This window comes from Papio anubis, chromosome 1 (genome assembly GCF_008728515.1).
Source record: "Papio anubis isolate 15944 chromosome 1, Panubis1.0, whole genome shotgun sequence".
Taxonomy (NCBI): Eukaryota; Metazoa; Chordata; class Mammalia; order Primates; family Cercopithecidae; genus Papio; species Papio anubis.
Window position 1 is genome coordinate 33074099 of NC_044976.1, and position 25337 is coordinate 33099435.

General features: G+C 45.8%; 1 protein-coding gene across 6 annotated transcripts in view; it reads right to left on the bottom strand.

Moving 5' to 3' along the window:
- The window catches only part of DLGAP3 (DLG associated protein 3), a 65330-nt gene that overhangs the window by 23634 nt on the left and 16359 nt on the right, over nt 1-25337 (bottom strand). For all 6 annotated transcript variants that reach the window (XM_009204578.4, XM_009204573.3, XM_031666841.1 and 3 more), the window contains 4 exons: nt 18819-18901; nt 15868-17025; nt 11668-11873; nt 11271-11343 (listed from right to left, as the gene is read on the bottom strand). In XM_009204578.4, the coding sequence (XP_009202842.2) occupies nt 11271-11343; nt 11668-11873; nt 15868-16974 (1386 nt within the window). In that variant the 5' untranslated portion in view covers nt 16975-17025; nt 18819-18901. The remainder of the gene's footprint in view (nt 1-11270; nt 11344-11667; nt 11874-15867; nt 17026-18818; nt 18902-25337) is intronic.

The window sequence follows — 25337 nt, forward strand, 5'->3', positions numbered from 1 at the left end:
TTCAAGTGCTTGCTCTACCACTTCCTAGCAGAATGGCTTGGGGAAGTTAAAGTTTGGGGGCCTCAGTTTGCTCACCTGTCAAATGGGAGTGATAATGGTACCATCTTCACAGGGCTATTGAGGGGACTCAAAGAAAAATATGTGAGGCTTTTGGTACAGGTACTAAAACATAGTAAGCCCTCAGCTAGTGGCATGCAAAGGTCTCAGGGCTTCCCTGGTAAACACAGGCCAGATGCCGAAGAGAACCACAACAATTCCTGTCCCTGAGACTAAGAGACAGTCATCCCCTGTGGATGATTATGTAGAGTCCATTGGATGACGTCATGGACAAGGTCCTCGACAGCATCCCATGGCAAATGTAACAGCAAGTATCACATGGCTGCATCTTGTGACATCTCCCAGGAAAGATTCATGGCATTATATTTATGTGTAGTCAACAGAGGCTCAAAGGAGTGGCCTGATCCATGTGTAAACTGCAGCTCAATGTTTCCATAATTCAGCCTCCAAAGCATAACATGATTTTGCTGGATTCTACTTCAAATAGAGCCATTTCTATTCCAATCTATTAATGGGCAAAAAGACCCAGAGAGGGCAGATGAATTGTCTAAGGATGCCCAGCTGGTAAGTGATAAAACTGAAATTAAATGTCATGCTTCCTGGCTCCCACGGAAGGCTGATTGAGCAACAGAATCTCTTGGGGAGCTTGTTAAACCTACATTAACTCAGGCCCCACCCCAAGGATCTGAACCCAGGGTTAACAAAACACCTCTCTTGCTTTGGCTGCTTAGAAGCTCAGAGTCAAATTTGCTGGAGATTTAGATTCAGTGGTTTCAGTGTGGGCCCACTAATTAAAAAGAAGAATTGTCTGAACTTTTTGAAGCTTTTTCTAAAGTGTATGGAAATCACAGGCCATGGAAAAATCAATCCGAGACCCCATAGAAGTTAAATTATCTCATACTTGACTGTCACAAGCCACACTTGTGTGACAGTTGTGGCTTTCACCATGATGCTCTGTCATCTACCTCTCAGTCTTTCTGTCTCTGTACTTCTGGGGCACCAAGGACAACAGTTGCCAGTGTATTTCCTAAAACACAGGAACTGAACTAACTCCTGCTATTTCTGGGCTAGGCTCAAGACACTCCCCAACTAGAACAAATGCAGCCCAGAGTGTCCCTCTTGGAGCACAGGGGAGCTAATCTAACCCTAGCAGAAAGCACGCTGGTCTCAAGTCCAGACACCAGGGATGAAAGGAATGTCACTCTGTAGTACGTTTCTGTATCTCTAGCCCTCTTCTGTGTATAAAGCACTAGGCATAATATCTGGCACACAGTAGATGCTCAATAAACTTTAGCTACTATTATTAGCAACAAGAGGCTCTTAAATCACAGTGACAATACCACTCAGAATGAGAAGTGCCTCTTTCCCTGGGGTTCTGAAGCTCTTGAAATCCCACCCACAGGCAATATTCACAACCAATTCTATCCAACGCAGACAAAAGAGGGTGAACAACTCCCTGGGGTCATACACCTGCCAGCTCAGCTGGCCAAGAGGAGCTTCTGGGGTTCCAACAGGAGACCAGGACACAAGGGAAACACGGACTCAAGAGACTCTCAGAGAAATATTGCACCCAAGTTGATCTTTACTATCTTACAATTATAAAACTATAACATTGTACTATGAATGTTCCTATTATCCCTGCACTGACTTCCATCCACCCTGCTTCCCTCCACACCCACTTACAGGAGGGTCAAAGTCAAAGGATCCTCTTGGGATGAGATCCTTAGCCTTTCTCCAAACCGGACTGAGAATCAGTAGCCATTTCCAAGCTCATGGCATATTTACAGTAAAAATGCTTTGTGTCTAATTGGAAATTGTCCAGACTAGAGTTGGTGGGTCCAACAGGGGGCCAGGCAACATCCTGTATACTTTACATGTGTTATTTAGTTTAGATAACCTTTAGAAAACTCTCCCATTTCAAAACATTGGATAAAATATAACAAATGTTGCTTTATATGCATAGCTGAGCTCACAAGAAAGCGAGATAAGTCCCCAGGGGACAAAAGCAAAGAGGAGACTGGAAAATCAGAATATTAACTGTATGAGCCAATGCTGCAAACAGCCCAGTGGAGGCGGGAAGTGGGGGCAGGGGCTGTTGGTCTCAGCATTTTGGTAAAGACTTAAGTTTTAAACACCCACTTGGGCATAGGAGAAAGGCTTTGGGCCCACATGAAGCATGGAATTGGAAAGGAGAACCTGCATAAAGTTAGGAAAAGTGAAACCTTTGATGAAAATGTAGACTAGAATAAAAAAATTAGTCATCACCACAGGCTGATGACAAGGAAGCTAGTCTGAAGTACAAGGATGGCGGGAAGGGAAAAGAGGCAAATCCCCTAAGAGTCTGTACCTACAAGCTGGTCCTCACACAGCTACAGTACCGTGTATCTGCATGAACCTTCATGGGCCACACCCCCAAAATTAAAACTTAACATAAAATCATCCCAAACCATGGATATTCTAACAGAAGCAACTGCAAAATATTTCCTGGGGAACTCACTCCTAAGCTGCTCATGCTTCTCACAGATAAATTTCCAATGAAGGTGAGTGTACTATGTGGGAGACAGCCTCTGACATAGCTCCTAATGATCTCTGTCTCCTGGAACTCACACCCTTGTGTAATCCCTTTCTCATGAGTATAGACTGGACTTATTGGCCCACTTCTAATGAATGGAATATGGCAGACACAATGGGATATCACTTCTGAGATTAGGTTACAAACAGACCATGGCTTCCATCTTAGACACCTTTTCTTATTCTCTTTCTCTCAGAGCCTTTGCTCTGGGGGAGGCAAGCTGCTATGCTGTGAGTAGCCCTATAGTGAGTCCCACATAGAAGAAATTGATGTCCCTGGTCAGTAGCCAGCAAGAATCTGTAGCCTGCCAACCGCCATGTGAGTGAGCATGGAAGCAGATCTTCACCCAGTCAAGCCTTGAGATGCTGCAGCCTTGGCGAAAACCTTGATTGCAACTTTGTGAGGCACTTGACCCAGTCACACCCACAGCCAGGCTGCACTCAGGTTCCTGACCCACAGAAACTGTGAGACAATAAATACTCATTGTTTAAAGACACTACATTTGGGGATAACTTACATAGCAATAGAAAATACAAATTGTGACATAAACAAAAACCAAACTTTTATTGGGTTAAGCCATTGAGAATTCAAGATTTCTCTGTTATAGCAGCTAGTGCTACCTTAGCTAAAACAAAATAACTTTTAAACGATGTTTAAAAGTTCTAAACTTAAAAGATAAAACTGAAAACAGAAGAAAATAAGACTCTAAAGCAGGACAAAACTGTCAAAAACCACCATTTTATCACTCTGCAAATCAATAAAAGACATATGACAAAGAAACATGTATTCATAAAAATTACTGAACTTTGGGTAAGAATAGCATGACTCTATAGTATCCTGAGGCTGCCCTCGTTCACCAGGTCCCCAACGCTATCAGTTGCCATACTTCAACAAACGTGGTGCCGCATGTGAAAAATCAGCTGCTTCACTGCCTCTGCCAGGGGGCTCCACTTAATATGGGGCATTGTCAGTTATAATATCAAGAACGGGGAAGGCCAGCAGCACTGTTAGGCTGGGTTCCAGCAATGTTTGGGCCAAACAATGGACTGGCAAACTAGCCAGGAATTTATCAGAAACTTCCAGGGGGTGAGACAGACCTGGGGAGTTTAATAAGCTCTCCACATATTTTGGGTTAACTCGAAGCTGGGTGAATGCACAGCAGAGAGCAGAGAAGCCTGAGCCACCCACACATCCCTAACGAATGGAGCCTATATATGTGTGCAGGGGAAATAAAAGAGTCTGGTGAAGAGTAAAAGCCAGGGTAGGTTTGAAAACAACCTGAACTTTGCCCTCCCCAGCTCACACGTAGAACTATAGGCAGAGAGAAAGTCTAACTAGCTTGAGGTTCTTGAGCACAACCTCCGAAAAATCTCTGGCTGAACACTAAGCTATGCAGATATGGGGGAACCCTCTAAGAAACAAGGCTTAAAAATAAAAATAAGAAGGAAATAAAACGGAATGGAAACATTAGAGGCCACATGCTGTAGGGAAGACAGATTTCACAGATTTCATTCAGATTAACAAACAAATAAAGCAATAACAATCTTCAAGAGGAAAACATAAGAATCTAGAATTGCTACAATATATTAGCTAAAATGTTCAGTATTTAACAAAAAATTATGAGACATGCAAATAAACAAGAAGGTATGCATATCCCCAAATGTTGGATTTATCAGACAAAGACTACAAAGCAGCTATTATGAATATATCAAAGAATTAAAGGAAACCATGTTTAAAGATTTAAAGGAAAGCATGACAACAATGACTTCATGAATACAAATCACAACAAAGAGAGAGAGATTAAAAAAGGAAGAAATTGAAATTCTGGAGCTGAAGAGGATAGTAACAAATTAAAAATTCAGGAGAGGGGGTCAACATGATAAATGATCAGTAAACATGAAGGCGGATCTGTATAAATTATCCAATATGAATAATGGAGAGAAAAAATATTAAACAGAAATGAACACAACCTCAGAGGCCTATGGGACAACATCAAGCATATCACCATACACGTAATGGGAGTTCCAGAAGGAGGAGGAGAAAAAAGAGAAAAAGGAAGAGATGGGGCAGAAAAGATATTTGGAGAGATAGTAGCCAAAAACTTTCCTTTTGTTTTTGTTCTTGTTTTTTGTTTTTTGCTTTTTGGTTTTTTTTAGAGATGAGGTCTCACTATGTTGCCCAGGCTTGAGTGCAGTGGCTATTCACAGGCACAATCATAACAATCATAGTGCACTACAGGTCAAACTCTTGGGCTGAAGCAATCCTCCTGCCCCCACTTCCCAAGGGGCTAGGGCTACAGGTGCCCACTACTGTGCCTAGCTACCAAATTTAATTAAAAAACAAAAAGCATTAGAGATCAAAGAAGCCCAATGAACCTAAAGTAGGCTAAACACTAGGAGATCCATATTCACACAAATTATAGTCAAAATGTTGAAAGCTGAAAACAGAGAAAATCTTAATAGCCGCACAAGAAGAACAATTCATCACACAGAGGGAAACAACTCACTTTTCATCAAAAACAATGAACACCAGAAGGCAGTGGAATGGTATATTCAAAGTGCTGAAAGAAAAATAACTGTCAGCCAGGAATTCTATATCCAGCAAAACTATTCTTCCAAGACGAAGTAAAAATAACATTTCCAGATGTTACTGAATAATTGTAGACTGAATAATTTATTGCCAAGAGACTTATATTATGAGAAGCACTAATGGAAGTCCTTCAGGCTAAAAGGAAAATAAAGTAACACCCAATGGTAACTCAAATACAGAAGAAGAAATAAAGAGCACCAGAAATGGTAAATATGTGAGTAAATACAAGAGCCTCTATAAATATATTTTCCTCACTTCCTCTCTTAACCTCTTTAAAAGACATAAGATTACACAAAACACTTATTATAATACCAATATTTATTTATAACAAGTGTTAGGTTTAAAACATATATAGGTAATATATGACAGTAATAGCACAAAGGGGGAAAATGAGTTATATTAGAGCAATGCTTCTATATTTTACTGTAATTATATTTTGATAAGCTAGGATATACATTGTAATTCCTAGTGCAATCACTAAGAAAGTAACTCAAATTGTATAGTAAAAAATTAACAAATAAATGTAAATGGTACACTAAAATATTTATTGATTTAATACAAAAGAAGTCAGTAAAGAAGGAACAGAGGATCAAAAAATAATATGAGACAATCCAACCACATCAATAACCACATTAAGATGTGAAGGCCTGGCATGCAGGCTCATGCCTGTAATCCCAGAACTTTGGGAAGCCAAAGTGGGTGGGTCCCTTGAAGTTTTGAGACCAGCCTGGGCAACATAGTGAAGTCCCATCTCTACCAGAAATACAAAATTAGCTGGGCATGGTGGTATGTGTCTCTAGTCCCAGCTACTTGGGGAACTGAGGTGGGAGGATTGATTGAGCCTGGGAGGTCAAGGCTGCAGTGAGTCATGTTCACACCACTACATTGTAGCTTAGGTGACAGAGCAAAACCCTGCCTCAAAAACAAATTAAATAAATAAAATAAAACACGAATGGACAAAACATTCATTCAAAACGCATAGTGATAAGATAAAGCAAAAAAAAAAAAAAACCATTAGATGCCATCTACAAGAGACATACTTAAATCTGAAACACAAACAGTTGAAAGTAAAAGAATGGGGAAAAGATATACTATGCAAATTATAACATGAGAGAATTTTCCAGAATTGAAGAAAAACATGAATCCACAGATCTATGGAGCACACACATGAACATATCATAGTGAAACTGCAGAATGATAAAAATCAAAGCAAGATCTCAACAGCAACCTGAGAGAAATTAAAACTACCTACAAAGACAATCGGGTTGATAGTAGACTCCTTAACGGCACCAACAGACAGATGACAAAAGAGTATCTTCAAAACACTGAGAGAAAATAAATGTTAAGCTAGAATTCCCACAATAAGCTAAACTGTATCAAACAGTATGGGTAAAATATATTTTTTGTTAAAGTTCAAGTTTGCTACTAACAGATATTCACTGAAAAAATTACCAAGAATATAGGAGGAAACAATGAGATGTAAGGGGGTAAAGTGAGGAGTAAAAAAGGTAGAGATGTGAGTATATATAATCAAGAGCTAACAATATAAAAAGTAACAATAATAATGGAGACTAATTTGACAGGTTAAAAGGTAGAACTAAAATACTGGGCAATAAGTCCACATAAGAAGGGAAGAAGTCAAGGAAATTAAAGTGTCCTAAGATCACTTAAGTATTTGAGGTGATGGGCATGTCAATTCACTTGATTTAATTATTCCACATTGTATTCATAAATCATAACATTACTTTGTACCCCATAAATATATACACCTACAATTTGTCAATGTATAATAAAAATTAAAAGTAAAATAGGCCAGGCATGGTGGCTCACGCCTGTAAACCCAGCACTTTGGGAGGCCAAGGCGGGTGGATCACGAGGTCAGGAGATTGAGACCATCCTAGCTAGCACAGTGAAACTCCGTCTCTACTAAAAAAACAAAAAAAAAATTAGCCAGGTGTTGTGGCGGGCACCTGTAGTGCCAGCTACTCGGGAGGCTGAGGCAGGAGAATGGCGTGAACCCGGGAGGCAGAGCTTGCAGTGAGCTGAGATCATGCCACTGCACTCCAGCCTGGGTGACAAAGCGAAACTCTATCTCAAAAAAAAAAAAAAGTTTAAATAATAATAACAATAAAAATAAAATAAATACTGAAAGAAACCAAAGAAGAACTTAATGAATGGAAATACATCCAATATTCAAGGATAATAACACTTAATATTGTTAAGAATACAATACCCCATCTATACATTCAGGGCAATCCCTTCAAATTCCCAACTACATTTTCTTATAGAAATCAACAAGCCTACCCAAAAATCATGTGTGTACGCAAAGGAAACACAAAACACAAAGCAATCTTTAAAAGGAGTAACAAAATCGTATAATTTCAACTTACCAAAATCAACACTTACTACACAGTTACAGCAATCAAAGCATGTGGTAATAGCATAAAGATAGGTTCATGCAGACCAATGGAATAAGTTTTAAGGTTCATTAATAAACACATGCATTTACAGTAAATTGATTTTGAAAAAGGGGCCAAGAAATTTCAATGAGGAAAGAAAAGCCTTTTCAACAAATGATGCTGGGAAAATTGCATATCCACATTCCAAAAGATAAAGCTGGACCCCTAACTCGAATCACACACACACACACACACACACACTACTCAAAGTGGGTCATACATCTAAATATACATATTAAACTACAAAATGCTTAGTAGAAACATTAGAGTAATTTTTTGTGATCTTGCATTAGACAAAGATTTCTTAAATTTTGCACCAAAGCACAATCAAGAAGAGAAAAATTGATGAATTATGCACCATCAAATTTAAAATGTTTTTTTCTCCAAACAGCAACATAAAAAATATAAAAATACAAATCACTGAATGGTAGAAACCACTCCAGCTGACAGCTTGATCAGATTTCTAGCCTCCAGAACTGTGAGAAAATAAATTTTTCTTGCCAAAAAAAAGAACAAGAAGGGAAGAGGTCATCAAAATCAAAATGTTGGCCAGGTATGGTGGCTCACATCTGTAATCCCAGCACTTTGGGAGGCCAAGGCGGGTGGATCACCTGATGTCAGGAGTTTGGAACCAGCCTGGCCAACATAGTGAAACCTGTCTCTACTAAAAATACAAAACAATTAGCCAGGTATAGTGGTGCAGTTATTTGGGAGGTTGAGGCAGGAGAATCGCTTGAACCTGGGAGGTGGAGGTTGCAATGAGCAGAGATCTAGCCACTGCACTCTGACCTGGGCAACAGAGCCAGACTCCGTCACAGAAAAAAAAAAAAAAAAAAAAAAAAGTCCTAGGGTCTCTGCATTGTTCAGGAGGAGTACAGAAAAAACTGTCAGCTTCAGTCATTAAGTCAAATATGCATATGAAAATTATAAGAGTAACCACAAAGAATAAAATAGGATATATAACTACTAAACCAGTGTGGGATTTGGTGGGGAGAAGAATAAAGAAAACTCAAACCAAAAGGAGGCAGCAAAGGAACAGAAAAGCATCAGCCCAAAGGCAAGATAAATACAAGTCCCAAAATAAGATGATAGAAATAAATCCAAGGGTTAGGGCCTGGGTCATCACAGTACCCTAGGTTTAGGCCAAGGGGTAATCACAGATTATCAGTAATCACAATAAATATAAATGTACTAAACTCTCAAGCAATTATCAGAATGGATATAGGTAAAATGTAGCTATAATTATTTTCAAAAAATATACCTGAGACGTAGACAAAAAGCTTTAAAGTAAAAGATGGAACAAGGTGTTCCAGGCAAATACTAAACAAAAAAACAATGGACTTAAGGGGAAAAAAAGTATTATGAGACATAATAGGGTGACATCTCTAGTGCTTTAAACTTATTTCATCTTCTATAAAGCAAGAATAAGAAGCCATACCTCCAGGCTAAATATGTCAAGTATATGTGATGTTAGATAGTGCAAAGTGCTAAGAAGAAGGAAAAAGAGCAGGAGGAAGAAGGCGGAGAAGACCTCAACAATGACAGCACAGAGAAGGGGAATAGGAAATGTTGGAAGGGGGGCGTTAAATTAAAATTTTAGAGCCTTTGGGAAAAGACCTGAAAGAAGTGAGGAAGTGATCCATGGGAGTGTCTGGGAAGGTGACACCCAGGCAAAGGTAGTGGCAAATGCAAGGGCCCTAGGGAGTCTCGTGTGGCTGGAGTGGGAGGGAGGGGAACAGCGTTAGAAGAGGAACTCAGAGGCAGCTCCACTCCAGCGAGGTCACCAGGTCATGCAGGCCTTGAAAGCCATGGTTAGGTTCCTGAGTTTACTCTGAGCAAGGTGAGAGTTTTGAGCAGAAGAGTGAGTGAGTGTGATTATAGTTTTTAAAGATCATGCAGGCTGTAATGAGAGAGGATGAAGTGGAGCAAGAGCAAATACAGGAGACCAACTAGAAGGCAGTGCCATCATCCAGACAAAAGGATATGGTGCCTGGAAGAACCAGTGGCAGTGGAGGTGGTGAGGAGTGGTTGGATCCTGGATATATTTAAAGGTGGGACCAGCAGGATTAGCTGAAGGATTGGAGGTGAGTTGTGAGAGAGAGAAAGTGGTCAAACTGACTTCAGCCTTTTAAACCAGAGCTTCTAGAAGGATAAAGTTGTCATCTGAAATGGAGAATTCAGAGGATAGAGCAGCAACTGCGGCAGCGAGGGACGGGAGGGGATTGTGGAGGGTGTGTGTATCAGCAGTTTAGTTTTGGACATCTTAAGTTTGAGATGTCTACTAAGCATCCAAATGAGATTTCAATGCACAGTTAGACATATATGCCTGGCATTTACGGGAGAGTTTGGGCTGGAGATATACATGTGGTAGTCATCAGGCTCTCAGCCATGAGCCCGGACAAGATCACCTAAGGAGTAGGTATAGAGAGAAGTCCAGGGGTTGAGTTCTAGAAAACTCCAGTGTTCACATCCTGGGGAGTTGCAGAGGCACCCAAGACACAGACTGAGGATAAGCAGCCAGGGAGAGAATCCAGGAGAATGTAGAGGGCGTGGTGTCCTCCAAGCCAACCAAGTACAGTCTTTCAGGAAGGAGGGAGTCTTCAACTGTGTTACATGTGACTGATGGGCCAGGTAAAATGAGGGCTAAGCATTTAACTCGTGGGTTTAACAACATAGGCTGGTCTGATGTAAAAAGAGAGCTGTGCCAATCAGATTCCCTGGTTCAGGCAATGGAAAAGGAATACTGAGAGACTGCAGCAATGAACAATGGGAGCCAACGTGGATGGTCTTTTGCATTGCATTTTTTCCCCAGCATACAGTAAAAATAGCTAACCTTTATTGAATGCTGGCTATGTGCCAAGAACACTATTATGATGCCTATTTTTAAAAAGGGAAAGTGGGGCTCAAAAAAAGTCAAGTAACTTGCCCCAGGTCACTCAGCTGGTAAGTAGCCAAGCTGGAATTCAACCCCATCTCGTGTGTTTAATTACTAAACAGCACTGCTTCCATCTAATTAAAGGGAAAGTCTGTACTTAGATATGGAACTCACATTTCTCAAATGCCATTTTCGGGCCAAGTACCTTGTGTTTGCATACATTTTCTCACGGAACTCTCACAAAACCCCTGCAAAATAACTGTCCCTACTATTGCCATTTTAAAGACGAGAAACAGAGGTGTTGAAAAGTGAGATATCTTGCTTGTGGTTCCTCAGGACAGAGGGGCAGGGTGGCAGAATTCAGGCCCAGATCATGTCTGAGACTGCAGCTTGGCCTGTGCCCTGTCTGTACAAATCAATCCTACCTTTTACACGGGGGCAGGGAGGAAGCAATCGGGCCTGTGGAGAGCCCCAGGGCACTGGAGTTGCCCTTACAAGCTCATCACTTTGAGGACACTTGGTGGGTTTTAAGGCTGTGATTCTCTGAGACTCCCAGCCTGAGTCAGCTCCAGGAGTCCTAAGGCAGGTTTCCCAGTTTCCCCAGAGCCAGGCCTGAGCTCTCTCCACGGGCAGACCCTCTGATTTTAAGTCCTAAGCTAAGCATGGCACTGAATCCCCTTTTCACTCTTTCCTCCAGGCATACTGGGCCTCTCCCTACCTGTCCAGTGGTGAGGGAACGGCTGTAGCCAGGGATGGAGCTCCGGGGGTGGATCCGGGGTGGGACACAGCAGCTGGGAAGGGCAAAATTCCGGAGTCAGAACAGTGGACTGCTAGGAGGTGGGGGAGGGGAGATAATAGCACTGGGGCCCCTGAGCAAGTCCTATTCCTCAGAACCCCCAAAGAGAGATCCCTTAGGAGATCCTGGGTAAAGAGACTCCCAAAGAGGCCCCAGAGAAGGACTCCCACCAAGACCCTCCCTTTATGTGGAGCGGAGTGAGACACCCTAGTTGAACCCTAAGCAGGACTACTTGACTTTCACCCACTCTACACACATCTCCCGCAGGAATCCAGCCTCAGCCTCCCGACCCGCACCCCCCGGCCCTCCCTGTCCTTACTTGATCCTGGCCTGGTCCACGCTGGAGGAGCGACGGGTGGTGAAGCGTCGGGCGACTGCTTTGGGAGATGTCTTGGGGCTGCCGTCTGAGTCTCCGCTCTCCTCATCCCCCATGGCTTTGATGTAGCTGCCGCTCCGCATCCTGCGGCAGGGGATCTCCCCATCCTTGCCACCAGTGGGGTAACCCCCCCAGTCATCTTGCGGCACCTGCAGGAACAGGGGCCTCTGTCTCTCAGACTTGACCCTAGTAAATCTAGAGGCCAGGACTCTTTCCCCACTGCCAGTGGGAGGTGCTCTGCCCTGGCTTGAACAGGCACACTCAGGTACATGCAGAGGCAGAAGGGGAGGGTCTCAGGCTGTCCCCCTCCCTTACAAGAGACACCTCGTCATCCTCCACAGACCTTCTGCACTTAATTAAGGGCCACCTAGAGAGTCTGAGGAAGTGACATGACAGGCGTCAAGCAGTTGATGATCAGAGGCCAAAGTGACCTGTGTCAATTCCATGCCCGGCAGTCAGGCATCACCTGACCTCAGTCAACCTTCTACCCTTCCTTTTCCTTCATCCTTTCAACCTGCTTACATTCCAAATCCTCTCTCCTTCCCCGCTGTGGGGAGCCACAGAGGGCTTCATGCAGGGGAGTGACATCAGATTTGTGTTGCAGAAAGAGCTCTCCCACAGTCCAAACAGAGGCTGGATTGTGGAGGGCCAGGAGCAGGGCAGAGGCTCAAGTGGCGAGAGGACGACCAATTAGGAGGCTGACGCTGTTATCCAGGCAAGAGATGATGAGGCCTAAATTAAGACAATGACAATGAGGGGGAAGAGAAGGAGATGGAAATGAGAGGTGTTAAGGAGCATCAGTGAGCCTGATTAGACGTGGGGGATGAGGGGGCGGGAGGAGTCGAGGATGACTGCCAGGCTGCTGGCTGAGGACCTGGAGGAGGGTGCTGCCGCTCACTGAGCCATAGAACCCCAGAGAAACAAGTCTGGGAAAAGGTGGTAGGGTCGGGGTTGAGCACCTTGAGCTTGGCATAGAACTGTTGAGCAGGTGGTTGGATGTTTGGTTCTGGGATTCAGTGGGGAGATCGGGGTTGGAGGCGGACATGTGGGAGTCATGGGCGGCAGCTGAATCCATAGCAGTGAATGAGACAGCCCAGGGGAGAGAAGAAGAGAGATGAGCAGAGATCCACTGACATTTAAAAAGGGACTGTGAAGAAAGGAAGAGGAGCCTGTGAAGTCACCTGAGAAGGAGTGGGCAGAGGGGTAGGAGGGAAGTCAGGAAAATGCCATGTCATAGAAACAGGAGACATTTCAAGAATAAAAGGAGTCGATTATGTCAAATGCCACAGTGCGTTCAGAGGTTAGTAACTCAGGCTCGGGAGTTAGAAGATTCATGTGCAATTCTGGCCCCATCACTTGCTGGATAGGTGAACTTAAGCAAAACGGATTAACCTCTAAGTGTCAGTTTCCTTGTCTGCGAGTTGGTCATGATACTTATGCCTACATCGGAGGGTTGGTGGCAAAGATAAATGAGCCAATAGAGAGTTTCCAGGACATAGAAAGTGGTCAATAAATGGTAACAATTATTATAGGCACCAAAAAGTACCTTTTGAAGACAGCTCTCAAGAGATCATCTGTGGCCACTGCCAGGGCATGTCAATGACAGGAAGTGTGGGAATCAGACCACAGTGAGGGGAGAATTGAAGGAAAGTGAAGAAGAGGCGTCTATGCTCTAAGCACTTGATTATGAAGGACATGGAAGGTGGGATGGAGCTGCAGAAATATTTTTTAGGATGCAAGTAACTTTGGACATGTTTTCAGGATGACAGAAAGAGCCAGTAAAAATAGTCTTTAAACCTCAGAAGGGAGGAGAACAGTTCAGGGATGGAGGGGGCCATGAGGAGATGGGCTCAAGCCCTGGAGGAAGGATCAGCCTGGGATGGGTGGTCCCAGCTTTTCCTATGAGCCAAGGAAGGGGATGAGGGTGGCTGAGAATCTGGATGTGTCTAGAGAGATGCTGTCAGGAAGCTGAGGGAGTCTGTGATGTCAGCCTACACTTCGGAAAATGAGGTGTAAGTGAAGACGTGGGGGAGAGGTCTGGGGGAGGTAGGGAGGATTTAAAACCCTTGTTGTAAAGAACAGGTTAAATGGGGTAGGGATGGGAGCTCCAAAAGGGGTAACACCTCAGGGACAGCATAGGGTTCAGGGGAAAGGTGGAGACTCGGGATGAGAAGGAACCCACGGGGAGGAGCAGGCCTCTTCGAGGGGCTGGGGCTCAATCGGAAGATGAGAAACAAAGAGATGAGGCTCCATAAAGAAACAGGGGCTCAGAGTGGACAGAGGGATTCTGGAAGAGGCTTAAGACAAAGCTGGTATCCAGTGGGAGAAACAGGGCTTCAACAATCGGATTGGGAGTCCGACAAAGACACCTGGCTGCATGTGGCCAGTCTCCCCTGCTTTTGTACCAGGGGAGCACGAGGCTTTCTGGAGGGTCCCTGTAGCCCCTTGATTCTTTCCCACATGGGCTCAGACATCCCAGTCCTCAGATACCCTGGAACTCCAGATCAGAGGGATCATTCCCCTTCCCCATTCTCTACAGAGAGCAGCAGGCAGGTGGAGAGAGGCAGGCCAGCAGATGGGAAGGCCACACTGCAGGGTTCCCACTCTAGCCACTGCAGAGCTCCTCACTCCTCTGCAGGACACTGTGAGGTGCATGTTAAAAAGGAAGCCCCCAGGGAGGTCAGGGCAGCCCTGGAGAAGCAGCAGGGAGCAGCAAAATGGCAGTGAGTCTTCAGGGATGGCAAGGAGTCGGCTATGGGGGAGAAAGGATGGGTGTTCCCTCCCTGGACCCTTCAGTTCCCAGCTTAGAGCACCTCCCTACCCAGGGAGGGGGCAAACCAGGCCAATCCAGAAGTCCTGAATCCAGAAGTCCCTTCTTATTTGCTCTGTGGCCCTATGTGCTCCCTTGGGCCTTCATGAGTTCTCCAGGAGAGCCCTAACTTATGCACAACTTACCTAGCAAGGCCAATGTCCCACAAAGACACACGCAGACTCTATTTTCCACACCTTTGAACATGCTGTATAGTCTCTTCCCAGAATACCTTTAGTCGGCACTCAACAACTGCAACTCCTCCACTGAGATTCAGCTCAGGGAACATTCCTCACCCAGGTCGGTGAGGTGTCTCCTCTGTGTTCCCAAGAAGCCCAGGGCTCTCTCCTATCACAGCCTCACCACGCTATATTCTATCTGCTTCCTTGTCTATTCCCACTGTACACTGTGAGCTCCTCACAAGCAGCATCTGTATCTTCATCCTTGTATCCACAGCACCCAGAAATGCTCATTGAATAAACAGATCTGTAGCAGCTATGTGGAATGCAGAAATACACTGAACCTCCAGAACTTGTATTGACTTTTTCTCCTAAAATTATGGCACGACTTAAGAAAACGATGTAGGCTGGATGAGGCTGGGGTGAAGGCTCCATAAAAAGTAGGAATCAGAGTTCCTGGCCTCACCTGCAGAGACCATAGAGATGGTAAGACAAGATGAGAACAGCATGCCAGCTATCACCTGCACCATCCACTCCCAGGAGGCCCTGCCTGAATTGTATCAGGGCTGAAATCCAGTTTGTCCCCTAACCTAGGAAAACACATGAGACACATGAAACTCCCAGGACCCCTCCACAGCTTCGGCTGTCCCACCACAGGTACCCCGGAATGACAAACTTCAGCAGAGGCACATTCTGGAAATAACGGATCTTCATATTCAAACATGTGGGCCACCCGGATTACAGCAGAAAAGAGGGCTGGAGAAGGCTTTGCTTTCCAACTGCTGACCTTCAATCTTAAGAGCAGCCACAGCTAAGGTGCACCTCAGTATCCTGTCCACTGCCTGTCCTCAACTTCATTATGCCTCCAACCTCCTAAGACAGAGATCAGCACAGCCTGTCCAAAACAGTAGGTCAAGCGGAAGTCTCCAGGGACTGACACATCATTAGAACAGAAGGGCCCTTCATGGCACAAATAGGGAAAGTGAAGCCCCACAGGAGCTCAGAGTGACCCAATGGGGCAGGGCAGAGCCTCCCGGCATCCAGGCCCTCCATCACAGGGACAGCTGGCTCTCACCCAACACTTTCCACTGCTCCCTGGTTGACAAGACTGGTGAAGGCTGAGGACCCTGTTCCCCAACCCCCAAAAAGCCTCACCTGCAGATAGTGATAAGTCCTGGCTTTGGCCTTGGTCTCCGGACCCAGGAGCCCCTTGCCTGGCCCGGCCCCCGGGTATCCATCCCGGCCCTGGCTGACCATCATGGTATGCCAGGCACTTCGCTTGACCGACTGTCCATCCAGTGACATGGACATGCCAGTGCAGGCAAGGCAGCGGCCTTCCGACCCGCCCGAGCGCCCCTTGAAGCTCAAGTCCCGGTAGGACCCATCTGGACCCTCCAGGCAGAAGGGACCACTAGGCTCCCCAGGGGGCCTGCCACCCGCCAGGAAGCCGCTATCACTGTCCAAGTTGTCATCGGAGCTCCACCAGCCTGTAGACTTGGCCTGATGCCGCCCATCCCCCTTGCGGTCCTTGCTCTTGCTCCTCTTGCCGTGCCGGGACTGGTGGTGGTGGTGATGGTGGTGGTGATGGTGGTGGTGGGAGGTGTGGGGGCCTCCGGAGCCTGGGCCAGGGTAGCTGTCTCCTCCAGAGCCACCTCTTCCCTCAGCCTTGGGCCCATTATAGTCCCGCTTCCCCGGCGCCTCCAGAGAGTGGGACTTGGCAAAGAGCTTCTGCACAGAATGAACCAGGTGCCGGATGCGGCTAGGGCTCTCGCTGCGGGGCTCTGGGGCAGTGCCAGTCCCTGGCACTGGCCCGGGCCCTGCCCCTGCTGGCCCTCGCTGGTATGGTAGTGTGTGGAAGCCATCTTGTTGAACTGGCAACTGCTTTTCAAACTGATCCAGGAGTGTAGGAGGCAGGCGGGGGGCACCCTTGCCCTGTGGGTGGCCCACACAGTCTTCACAGGTGTCGAAGGGGCTCTGGCCAGGGTACATCCTGGGGAAGGTGCTGCTACCCCCCCCAACCCCGGCCCCCCCTGGCCCTCCCTCAGGGCCTACCGACGGCCCCTCACTCAGGCTCAGAGGCCCTTCAGGAGAAATGTGTCCCAGGCCAGCTCTCGGGGCACAGAAGCGGGGCTCAGTGGAGAAGGCCTCCCTGGAGCCCAGCAGGTATGGGGCCCTGGCAGCTGGGCCCACGTCCATATGCTGCTGGTCAGCAAAGCGGGCTGGGCGGGGATGGCTGCCTCGGTCGCCATGGTAACCCCTCATGGCCTCAGCAAAGGCTCTTCATAGTCTTGGGGGCCAGGCCCCAGGAACCTCCTGGAAAAATAGGGAGAAAAGGTATTTGAATTGAACAGCCCTCTTCACCTAAAACCATCTTTTATTAGGCATCCTTGTATCCCTTTAGGTAATACATATCAATTTATTATGATTAATTTTACTATCCTCCCACAAATGGACTAAAAACTCCTTTAAACAGTCATAATAGACAGATAGACACTCAAGGGCACAAAGTAATCCCATCATTCAACGAAAGCTGCAAATCCGATAAATACTTATTCACAGGAGGATATTCCCTCAGTCAAATGGGTTTTTAAGTGTCCTTAGAGACTGGGCACAGTGGTTCACACCTGCACTTCTAGCACTTTGGTAGTCCAAGACAGGAGGATCACTTCTTGAGCACGAGAGCTCAAAGCTGCAGTGAACTAGGATTGTATTATACCACTGCACTCCAGCCCAGGCAACAGAGCAAGACCTGGCCTCTAAATTTTTATATATATATATATAATATATATATATTTGTTTGATTTTATATTTGTAAATGTATATTAATAAATATTTATAAATGCATATATATTTATATATACATAGAAATATTTACATATATACATATATACACATTTATTTGTAAATATATAGATATACTTTGGGATGTGTGTTTGTGTGTATGTGTATATCCTTAGTTTACCAAAAACAAAAGTATACCCAGGGAGACATAAAATATTCAAAGGAACCAGTCTTTAGGTGAACTAGCTTTTAACAAGCTGGCATTAGGCAAATAGATCCACAGCCACATCTCTACCCCAACCCTGCCCTACACCCCACTGTTGCAAGAGCCAAGCCTCAGGGTCACAGCTCCCAGCTGCTGTGAACAAAGAGAACACTGGACCCAAATCTACATATCCAGCACCATCCCACAGAAAAATCCCTCCCCTTCCTTCCATGCCCTGTGCATTCCATCTGGCTGCAGGCTTATTCTCCCTCCCCTGTGGACTGAAATAAGGAGAATCTGAGATGACTCTTCCTCCTTCCTCTTCTGGGTTCCAAATATTTCCCCCATGAAATTACCCCTTTTGCCTTTTACCCCCCACCCTCCACTCCCATTCCACTGGAGGGGAATCATGAAGAAGGAAAATCCTTGAAGAAGAACAGCAGCTACACAAAGTAGCATCTGAATCCTAAACTGGGATTGGAACCCAGGAGTTCCTCCTCCCAGGAACAGAGGGAATGCAAGACAGGAAAGCGATGGAGGAAAAACTCAGGAACCAGTGCTCCCGGCCTCCATCCCAGGCTTGCCAAGGCTACAGGACAGAGAGGTCAGCTCTCAGCAAGAGCTGCCTCCAATCAGGACTCCAGGAGCTGCCAGGATAGGAGCTACGGCAGGAGGGAGTGACAGCAGGAGGGACAGGGACAGAGGAGCTGGCAGACGGTGCCCTCCCTCATCCTCGACCAGGCTCCTGGGCCATCTGCTGACTAGGAGGGATGACAGCCTCAAAGGCTCCAGACAGCGGCACCTCTGAGACTCATTCTCTTTCTCCCTACCACCACCTCCCCACACCCACCTTTCTTCAGATCCTGCTCATCCCTCATCTCCTACTATTTCCCAAGTACTTGCTATATACCAGGTATTGTGCATACCTGATACTCTCTAATCTTACTGAAATCTTGTAATGCAGATATTATCCACACTTACCCATGAGAAAATTGAGCTCAAAATGGTGAGGTCACACAGCCAGTAAGTGGATGAGTCACTTTGAATCAAGATTCAAACCCATTATTCTGGCATGAGAACCTGAGTCTAATCCCCGCTCCCAGACTCTTCTATCACTCACCATCCAGGGTGTCCCATCCTTGATGTCAGGATCCTCACCACCAGGCAGAATCCTAACTTCAGAAGGCTCAGGACCACTGGTTCCTGATGGAAAAGAAAAGGATGGTAAGCAAAAGGGGAGAGATGTTTTCCCACAGTCCTCAGAGGACTGGTCTCTGGCCCTGACAGTTTCCCTTCCCAACCCCCCCAAAACCAGGACTGATTGGATCCGCCATGATGCAGAGCCTTTGAACCCCCAGGGAAATGAGGTTGGCTTCATTATTCAAATACATGCAAATGAGCTTACAGGTTGGACTACCTCCAACTGCAGGTGTCTGTGGGATCTGTCCATGGTGCTGAGCCACTGCATTTTTTTTTTTTTTTTTTTCCATTGCCCTCAAATATGATTCCATTCCACAAACATTTGTTGAACAGCTACCATAAGCAAGAGAGTGGGAAGTGTATAGAGGTGATTTAAGAGTGGTCCCTGTCCTCGAGGGGTTTATACTCTAACAGGGGAACAACCTCTCACGTGACAGAGTTATTTCAGGCCACTTTATTTTTGCACAAACTGTACCCTCCTCCTAGAATTTCCTTTCATCCACCTCAAAGCCCTCCCCCTGGCTAACACTTACTCATATTAAGCCCCACCTTCCCTTAAAGACTTTCTGTGCTCTTATTCTAGGTTATGCTCTTTATCGGGCTTTTATAACACCCTGGGTGTCCCCATGAAAGCAGCCTTCACACTGCATTGAAAATGTCTGTTTTGGTTTCTGTCTCCCCACTTAGAATGTGGTCTTCTTCAGGATAGGAACTAAGTCCTATTCATCTCTGCATCTCCAGCACCTAATTCAGGGCTTTGCCCAGAGCCAGTCCTTAATAAACATTCACTATGTAGACGAACAAATGACTGTGCTGTAAAGAGGTACCAAAATGTTAGGCTACGTCAGATGAGGATGGGACTAGATTCAATAGTGATGGAGTACAAGATGTCTGTGTGTCCCATACACATAGGTGATGGGGAAGAGAACCTACCCAGTGGAGGAAACAACAAGCACAGGGAGAAGAGGTGTGCAAATAGGGAATTCTAAGGGGTAGGCTCAGAGGGTTCTGGCAGACAGGGAATGGCAAATAGTGGGAATAGGAGAGAGAAATTCAGAAAGTAAGACGACCCTGAAGTTTGCAGCAGCCGTGACTGGAAGACTAATGATGCCATTATTAGACACAGGGACATCAGGAAGAAGAGCTAGCTTTGCAAGCATGATTAATAGTAGTGGAAGAGGCACAGTCAGACATCAGGAAGAACTTCCTGACCCTGAAGGATATGAGACAATGAAGAAGACTGTGGTTTCCTAAGAATCTTCCATAGAGGACAGGGTGAGACATGCCCAGCCCCTGGCCCACCCTGGAGCCTGGACTGTAGAAGATGTTGGTTACACTGCCTAAAGGGAGACTGGGGTGACCTCACGGATACCAGCTGCCTGGCTCTGGATGACAATTCTCCTCCATTGCCCTTCTTCGGGGAAACAGAGGGAATTTCAGGTCAAGATGGCCTCTCAAGTAGTTGTTGAAAAAGCACTTGGAAGCATCTCTCTGCCTTGGAAAGAAGACAGAAAGACAGCCTGGTCCTTCATCCATGTCATTCTCTTTCCTCTTCCTGCCCCAGGCGAGACCTGTACCTGAGACTCACGGCACAAAAGGCCACTTTGGCAGAAGCCCAGATCGTCCCATTTGCTCTGTGTGTGGCGACATCAAGCTAGGGCCTCATGGAACTTCCCAGGGGTGGACATTCCCAGGTGCCCCTCTGTCTCCTGCTTCACGCAGGTGCTGCTGGCAAGCTGTTCAGCTTTCATCAAGATCCTATGAAACTTCAGCCCCTCTGGCATCAATCCACATTCTCCTTGCCCTTGTCTTGGAGAAGATGAGCCCTATAATTGCTGCTCTCCAGACAGATCACCCCTCAACTCCTTTACCCAGATGCTACAGGGCAGCCCTGTATAGTGAAAAAGCACAGGTCCTGAGACCAGAACGTATGTGACACCTGACGTACCAGAGGCGGCCCACCCTCTCTAAGCCTCAGGATACCTGCTCACCTATCTCCCAGGATTTCAATGAATATCAAATAATAAAATCACTCTTACAAACTCTAAAAGATTAATATAGTGTAATCCCTCATGAGAAGCCTTTCTTTGGATTTACAAAATCCCCAGTGTCCAAATAGTAAACAGTATAATCAAAATCCAAATTACTGGGAGCAGGAGATATCCAATTTATGGATTTTCTAAAGAAAATATTTAATTAACAACTGGCTTCCTCCTATATATTATGCTTTATGATCACATTCCTCCCCCCACATCACTCGCCTTCACTCCATTACTAAACAAAATCAATGGGAGGGAAAAACAAGTGAGGAAGAGACTAATAATTCAGTCCATCACCATGCCCTATGGATTTTGCTTCCTAAAAAAAAAAAAAAACAACAGATGTGCCCATTTATTCCATATTCACCATATCACTGTTGGCTGACTCGCTAAAACTCATTCCCAGCCTCCTTGTCCTTATCTCGGCCTCCTTTGTAACTAGAGGCCACATGATTCCATTTTGGTTAATGATATATACATGGAAGCATAATGAGGGTTTCTGGGAAAGACTTTGCCTTTGTGACCAAAGGGGCAGGAATTGCTAGTGCCATCTTTCCTCCTCTTATTTTTAGCTTGACTACAACCATGATAGCCAGAGCTAGGGCCGCTATCTTGCCACCACAAGAGGCCTAGAGAACTGCAGAGATGTCAGTTCTGACATCATCAGGCCATGGAACCAACGTGAACAGTTGCTTTACTCCAGGTCTACATGTGATAAGGAATGCGCTCTTTATTTAAACCACTGTTGGCCAGATTTCCTGTAGTATTTGCAGCAGAAAGCACTGCTAATGAATCCAACTGTTCCTGAGAACACCATCTCCTGCCTGCATGCCTGCACGTCTTCTCCTAACTGGTCTCCCTGCTTCCGTTCTTACCCCGCTCCAATCCAAATGGTCACTTGAAAATGCAAATCTCATCATGTCACTTCTCTGCTTAAAATTCTTCATTGGTTTATTGATGTTCTCAGGATAAAATGCCTTCACTTGTCCAACAAGACCTGCAGGGTCTGGCCCTTCCTACTTTTCCAACATCCTCTCACAACATGCTCCCCTTGCTTTCTCTGCGGCAGCCAGGACAGTCTTTTGTCAGTCCCATGATCCCTCGCATCACGCGGCCTATTCCCCCTGTTGGGAAAGCTTTTCCTACCCACCTCTGCCTTGCTAACTCCTACACACCCTTCAGATCTCAGCCCAGTTGTTGCTTCCTCGGGGAAGCTTTCTCTGGCCTCCCTGACTAGGTCAGATCCCCCTGCTGTTTGCTCTCAAGGCACCATGTACCTGTCTCTTATACTGTTACCATTTAAAATATGTGTGACTCCTAGATTGTCCGTCTCTCCCACTAGAATGTAAGCTCCACATAAGTGCAGGAATTGTATCCATCTTATCCACTGAATTGTCCCCAGTCCCTAGAACAATCCTTAGCATATGGCAGGCATTTGCTGAGTGCATGTGAGTCTACAAAGAACAAGATCCTTTCATTTATGATATTTTGTGTGATTCCCACAACTATTCCAAGGGATAGGTATTGTCCGCCCCCCACCACCTCAGTACAGAAGAAGAAACTGAGATTTGGAGAGGCTAACTTGAGCTCCCCAAGATCACACTGAGAGCTGCTGTCAAAGCCAGAAGTCAAATCCAGTGTTGGCCGATTTCAAAGCCTTAGCTTTTCTCCTATCTGTGTTGCCAGCCCAGAGAAGTCAAACTTATTCAATGCCATTCTGAAGTGAGCACAGTAATGAAAGTGAATATGTGTTTTTTTAAAGTAAACAAACAAATAAAAAGACCTCATCCATACATATCTCCCAGAGCTAACCAGAGTGTAATTTAGCCTTTTCCCATGTGTGGTGAGCACTGAGTTTATACTAAGCCCAAGGTCAGATTAGTATAGAATAAAGGACACTCCCTGAAGTCCTATGACAATTCTGGGTGCTGGTGTTATTTTCTCATTTTTATTGCACCAAGTCATCCATCCACTATCCCAGGACACAGAGAGCTGCCCGAATGGTGAGAGGGCCGAGGGAAGCAGCCACTTTTGCAGTAGTCTATGGTTGGCTGGAAAGTGGTGAGTGAAGGAGTCTGGGAGGGTGCCGTGTGTGACAAATTCTTCTCTGATGCAGCTCAAATCTATCTGGGAATGGAAGAAGTGGCACAGATGCCGTCACCAAGAAATTACCCAATTTAGCACCAACTACACAATCCAGCAATTAGTTTCTTAAACCGGAACTTGCTGGGGGCTGCCAGGCTGGCGGGGTTGTTGTTACAAATCTCACTGGGAAACCAGCTGTGTAATTCGCCAGGAGATTGTCACTGCCCCAAGCAATTACCTTCCAGAAAAAGAATGGAAAATGGGAGAAGGAGTCAGAGTGTTTTCTCTCCCTCTCCCCTAGGGCCCTGCCCAGCCAAATCGGTTGGTTTTCCTCTCTTGAGAACTAGGCAACTCACAGACTCCCTTGATTAAAGCAGTTATTGGTATGAACTCTGCCATCAGACTCTGTGGGCTCAAATCCCTTTCCACTCACTTAATGGCTGTGTGTACTTAAGTAAGTGATTCACCTCTCTTAACCCGTTTCCTCATCTGTAAAATGGGGATAATATTAGAGCCATAATAAAGGTGTGAATGGTGTAAGGTTTAACAAGGTAAAGCATATAAATCCCTTAGCACTGTCTCTGGCACATGACAAATACTCACTAACGGTAGCTATCTTTATCATTGTTTCCTCCATTGGTTTACAGTGACATTGGGTAGGTCACTTAATTTCTCTGGATGACCATCTAAGACCAAAGATACTCACCTGGGGAAAAGATAAGGCATTCTTACTCTAGACTGTCCACATCTGGGTACCCAGAGATTCAGGTGTGTTTGACAAAGGCCAGTATCTCAGCGTTTGGCACAAAGTGATGCCTTGGGCCAAGATGAAGATTTCAAAAATCAAATTTTAGCCAATTCACTCCTTCCCCAGGAAGCTGTCTGGGAGAGCTACAAGCTGGACATGATGATCCAAACAGCAGCAAAAGGTTAGAGTTGTTCCCTTGTGAAGGTCAGCCCTATCCAATCCCCTCACCTGGAGCCTATAAGGTCATCTCCACACCAGTTCCAACACAGTAGAACTTCCAGCAAGGAATTCTAGTGAGGCCTAGAATTCATTTTGCTGCTGTCAGCCTGGCTCCTCCACGCCGGTGAGAAGCCATGTGTGTCCCTGGGATCCCAAAGTTTTAGGCTTTGTCTACCCACCCCCTCTCCCTGTGTTAACCAACCAGTATAGACAGGATTGTGCCTCAGTTTCTCTGTCCAGCCCTTCACACTGGGAGCCCTAACACAGAGCCTCTGACCTGCAGCTCATACCCCTGATTATTCAACTGTGCCCATGGATAGGCATCCCTCTGCCCCCTCAGCCCCTGGTCTCTTCCTGCATCCAGTTCTGCCTGAGCCCCCCGACTGATTTGACACTGGCCTTGCCCAGATGCCTATAGCAGGATCTCTGTAATTGGGCTGGTGTCCTAGTCCCTGGCCTCCCTCAACCCCACTACCCACCCCTGTTGCTGAAGACTTGGCATGCCTTGTATCCAACCCCACACCTTAGGACCCCAAGGGAAATCACCTCCTCTTCCCCTCACCACCCCAGAAAATGGAGAAGGAAGAAGGGGAAACAGAACGGAAGGAGGGAGGCTTGCCGTTTTATTCACTCATCTTTATTACTTTATTTAATCAAGTCTTCCTAGGGGCTTAGGGCAGAAATTTTACAGAAAATGGGTTTACAGCTCCAAAACACTCGAGCCATTTAGGCAGATACAAGTCTAAATCCATCTCCTGACCCACTGGACAGTGCTCAGCCTGTGAATAACCCACACTACCTATAATCTCTTTGAAAATCCCACCTCAGGGGGCTTTGCACTTGATGTTCTCTCTGCTGGAACACTCTGCCCCAGATATTCCCATGGCTTCCTCTGTCTCAGAAGAGACAGACAGGCCTATCTGACCACTCACTCCAACTATAGTTGAGCTGCAACCCTGGGTATGCTCTATATCACCTGCTTCATTGCCCTCAGAGCACTGATTGCCCTTTGAAATTATGTTCTTTGTCTATTGCGTGTTTATAGTATGTCTCCCCATAGTAGAACATAAGCTCCAGAAGGGCAGGGACTGCGTCTGTTTGTGTGCTGCAGCATTTTGAGTGTCTAGAACAATGCCTGCCACTAAACGGTGTTTAAAAAAATACCTGTTCTGTGAATGAATGTTTTCCCTTGCTGCCCTCATCCACTCTGCTCCTATGTACAACAGCCCACAGAAAGGACCTCCACTCCTTTCTCTTCAAAGGCTTTGGAGAGTCCTGGAGAATCTGGCATTAGAAATCCAGCCTCTATACCCAGGGCCTTGTTCATGATGTTTGTCTAGCCACTCTG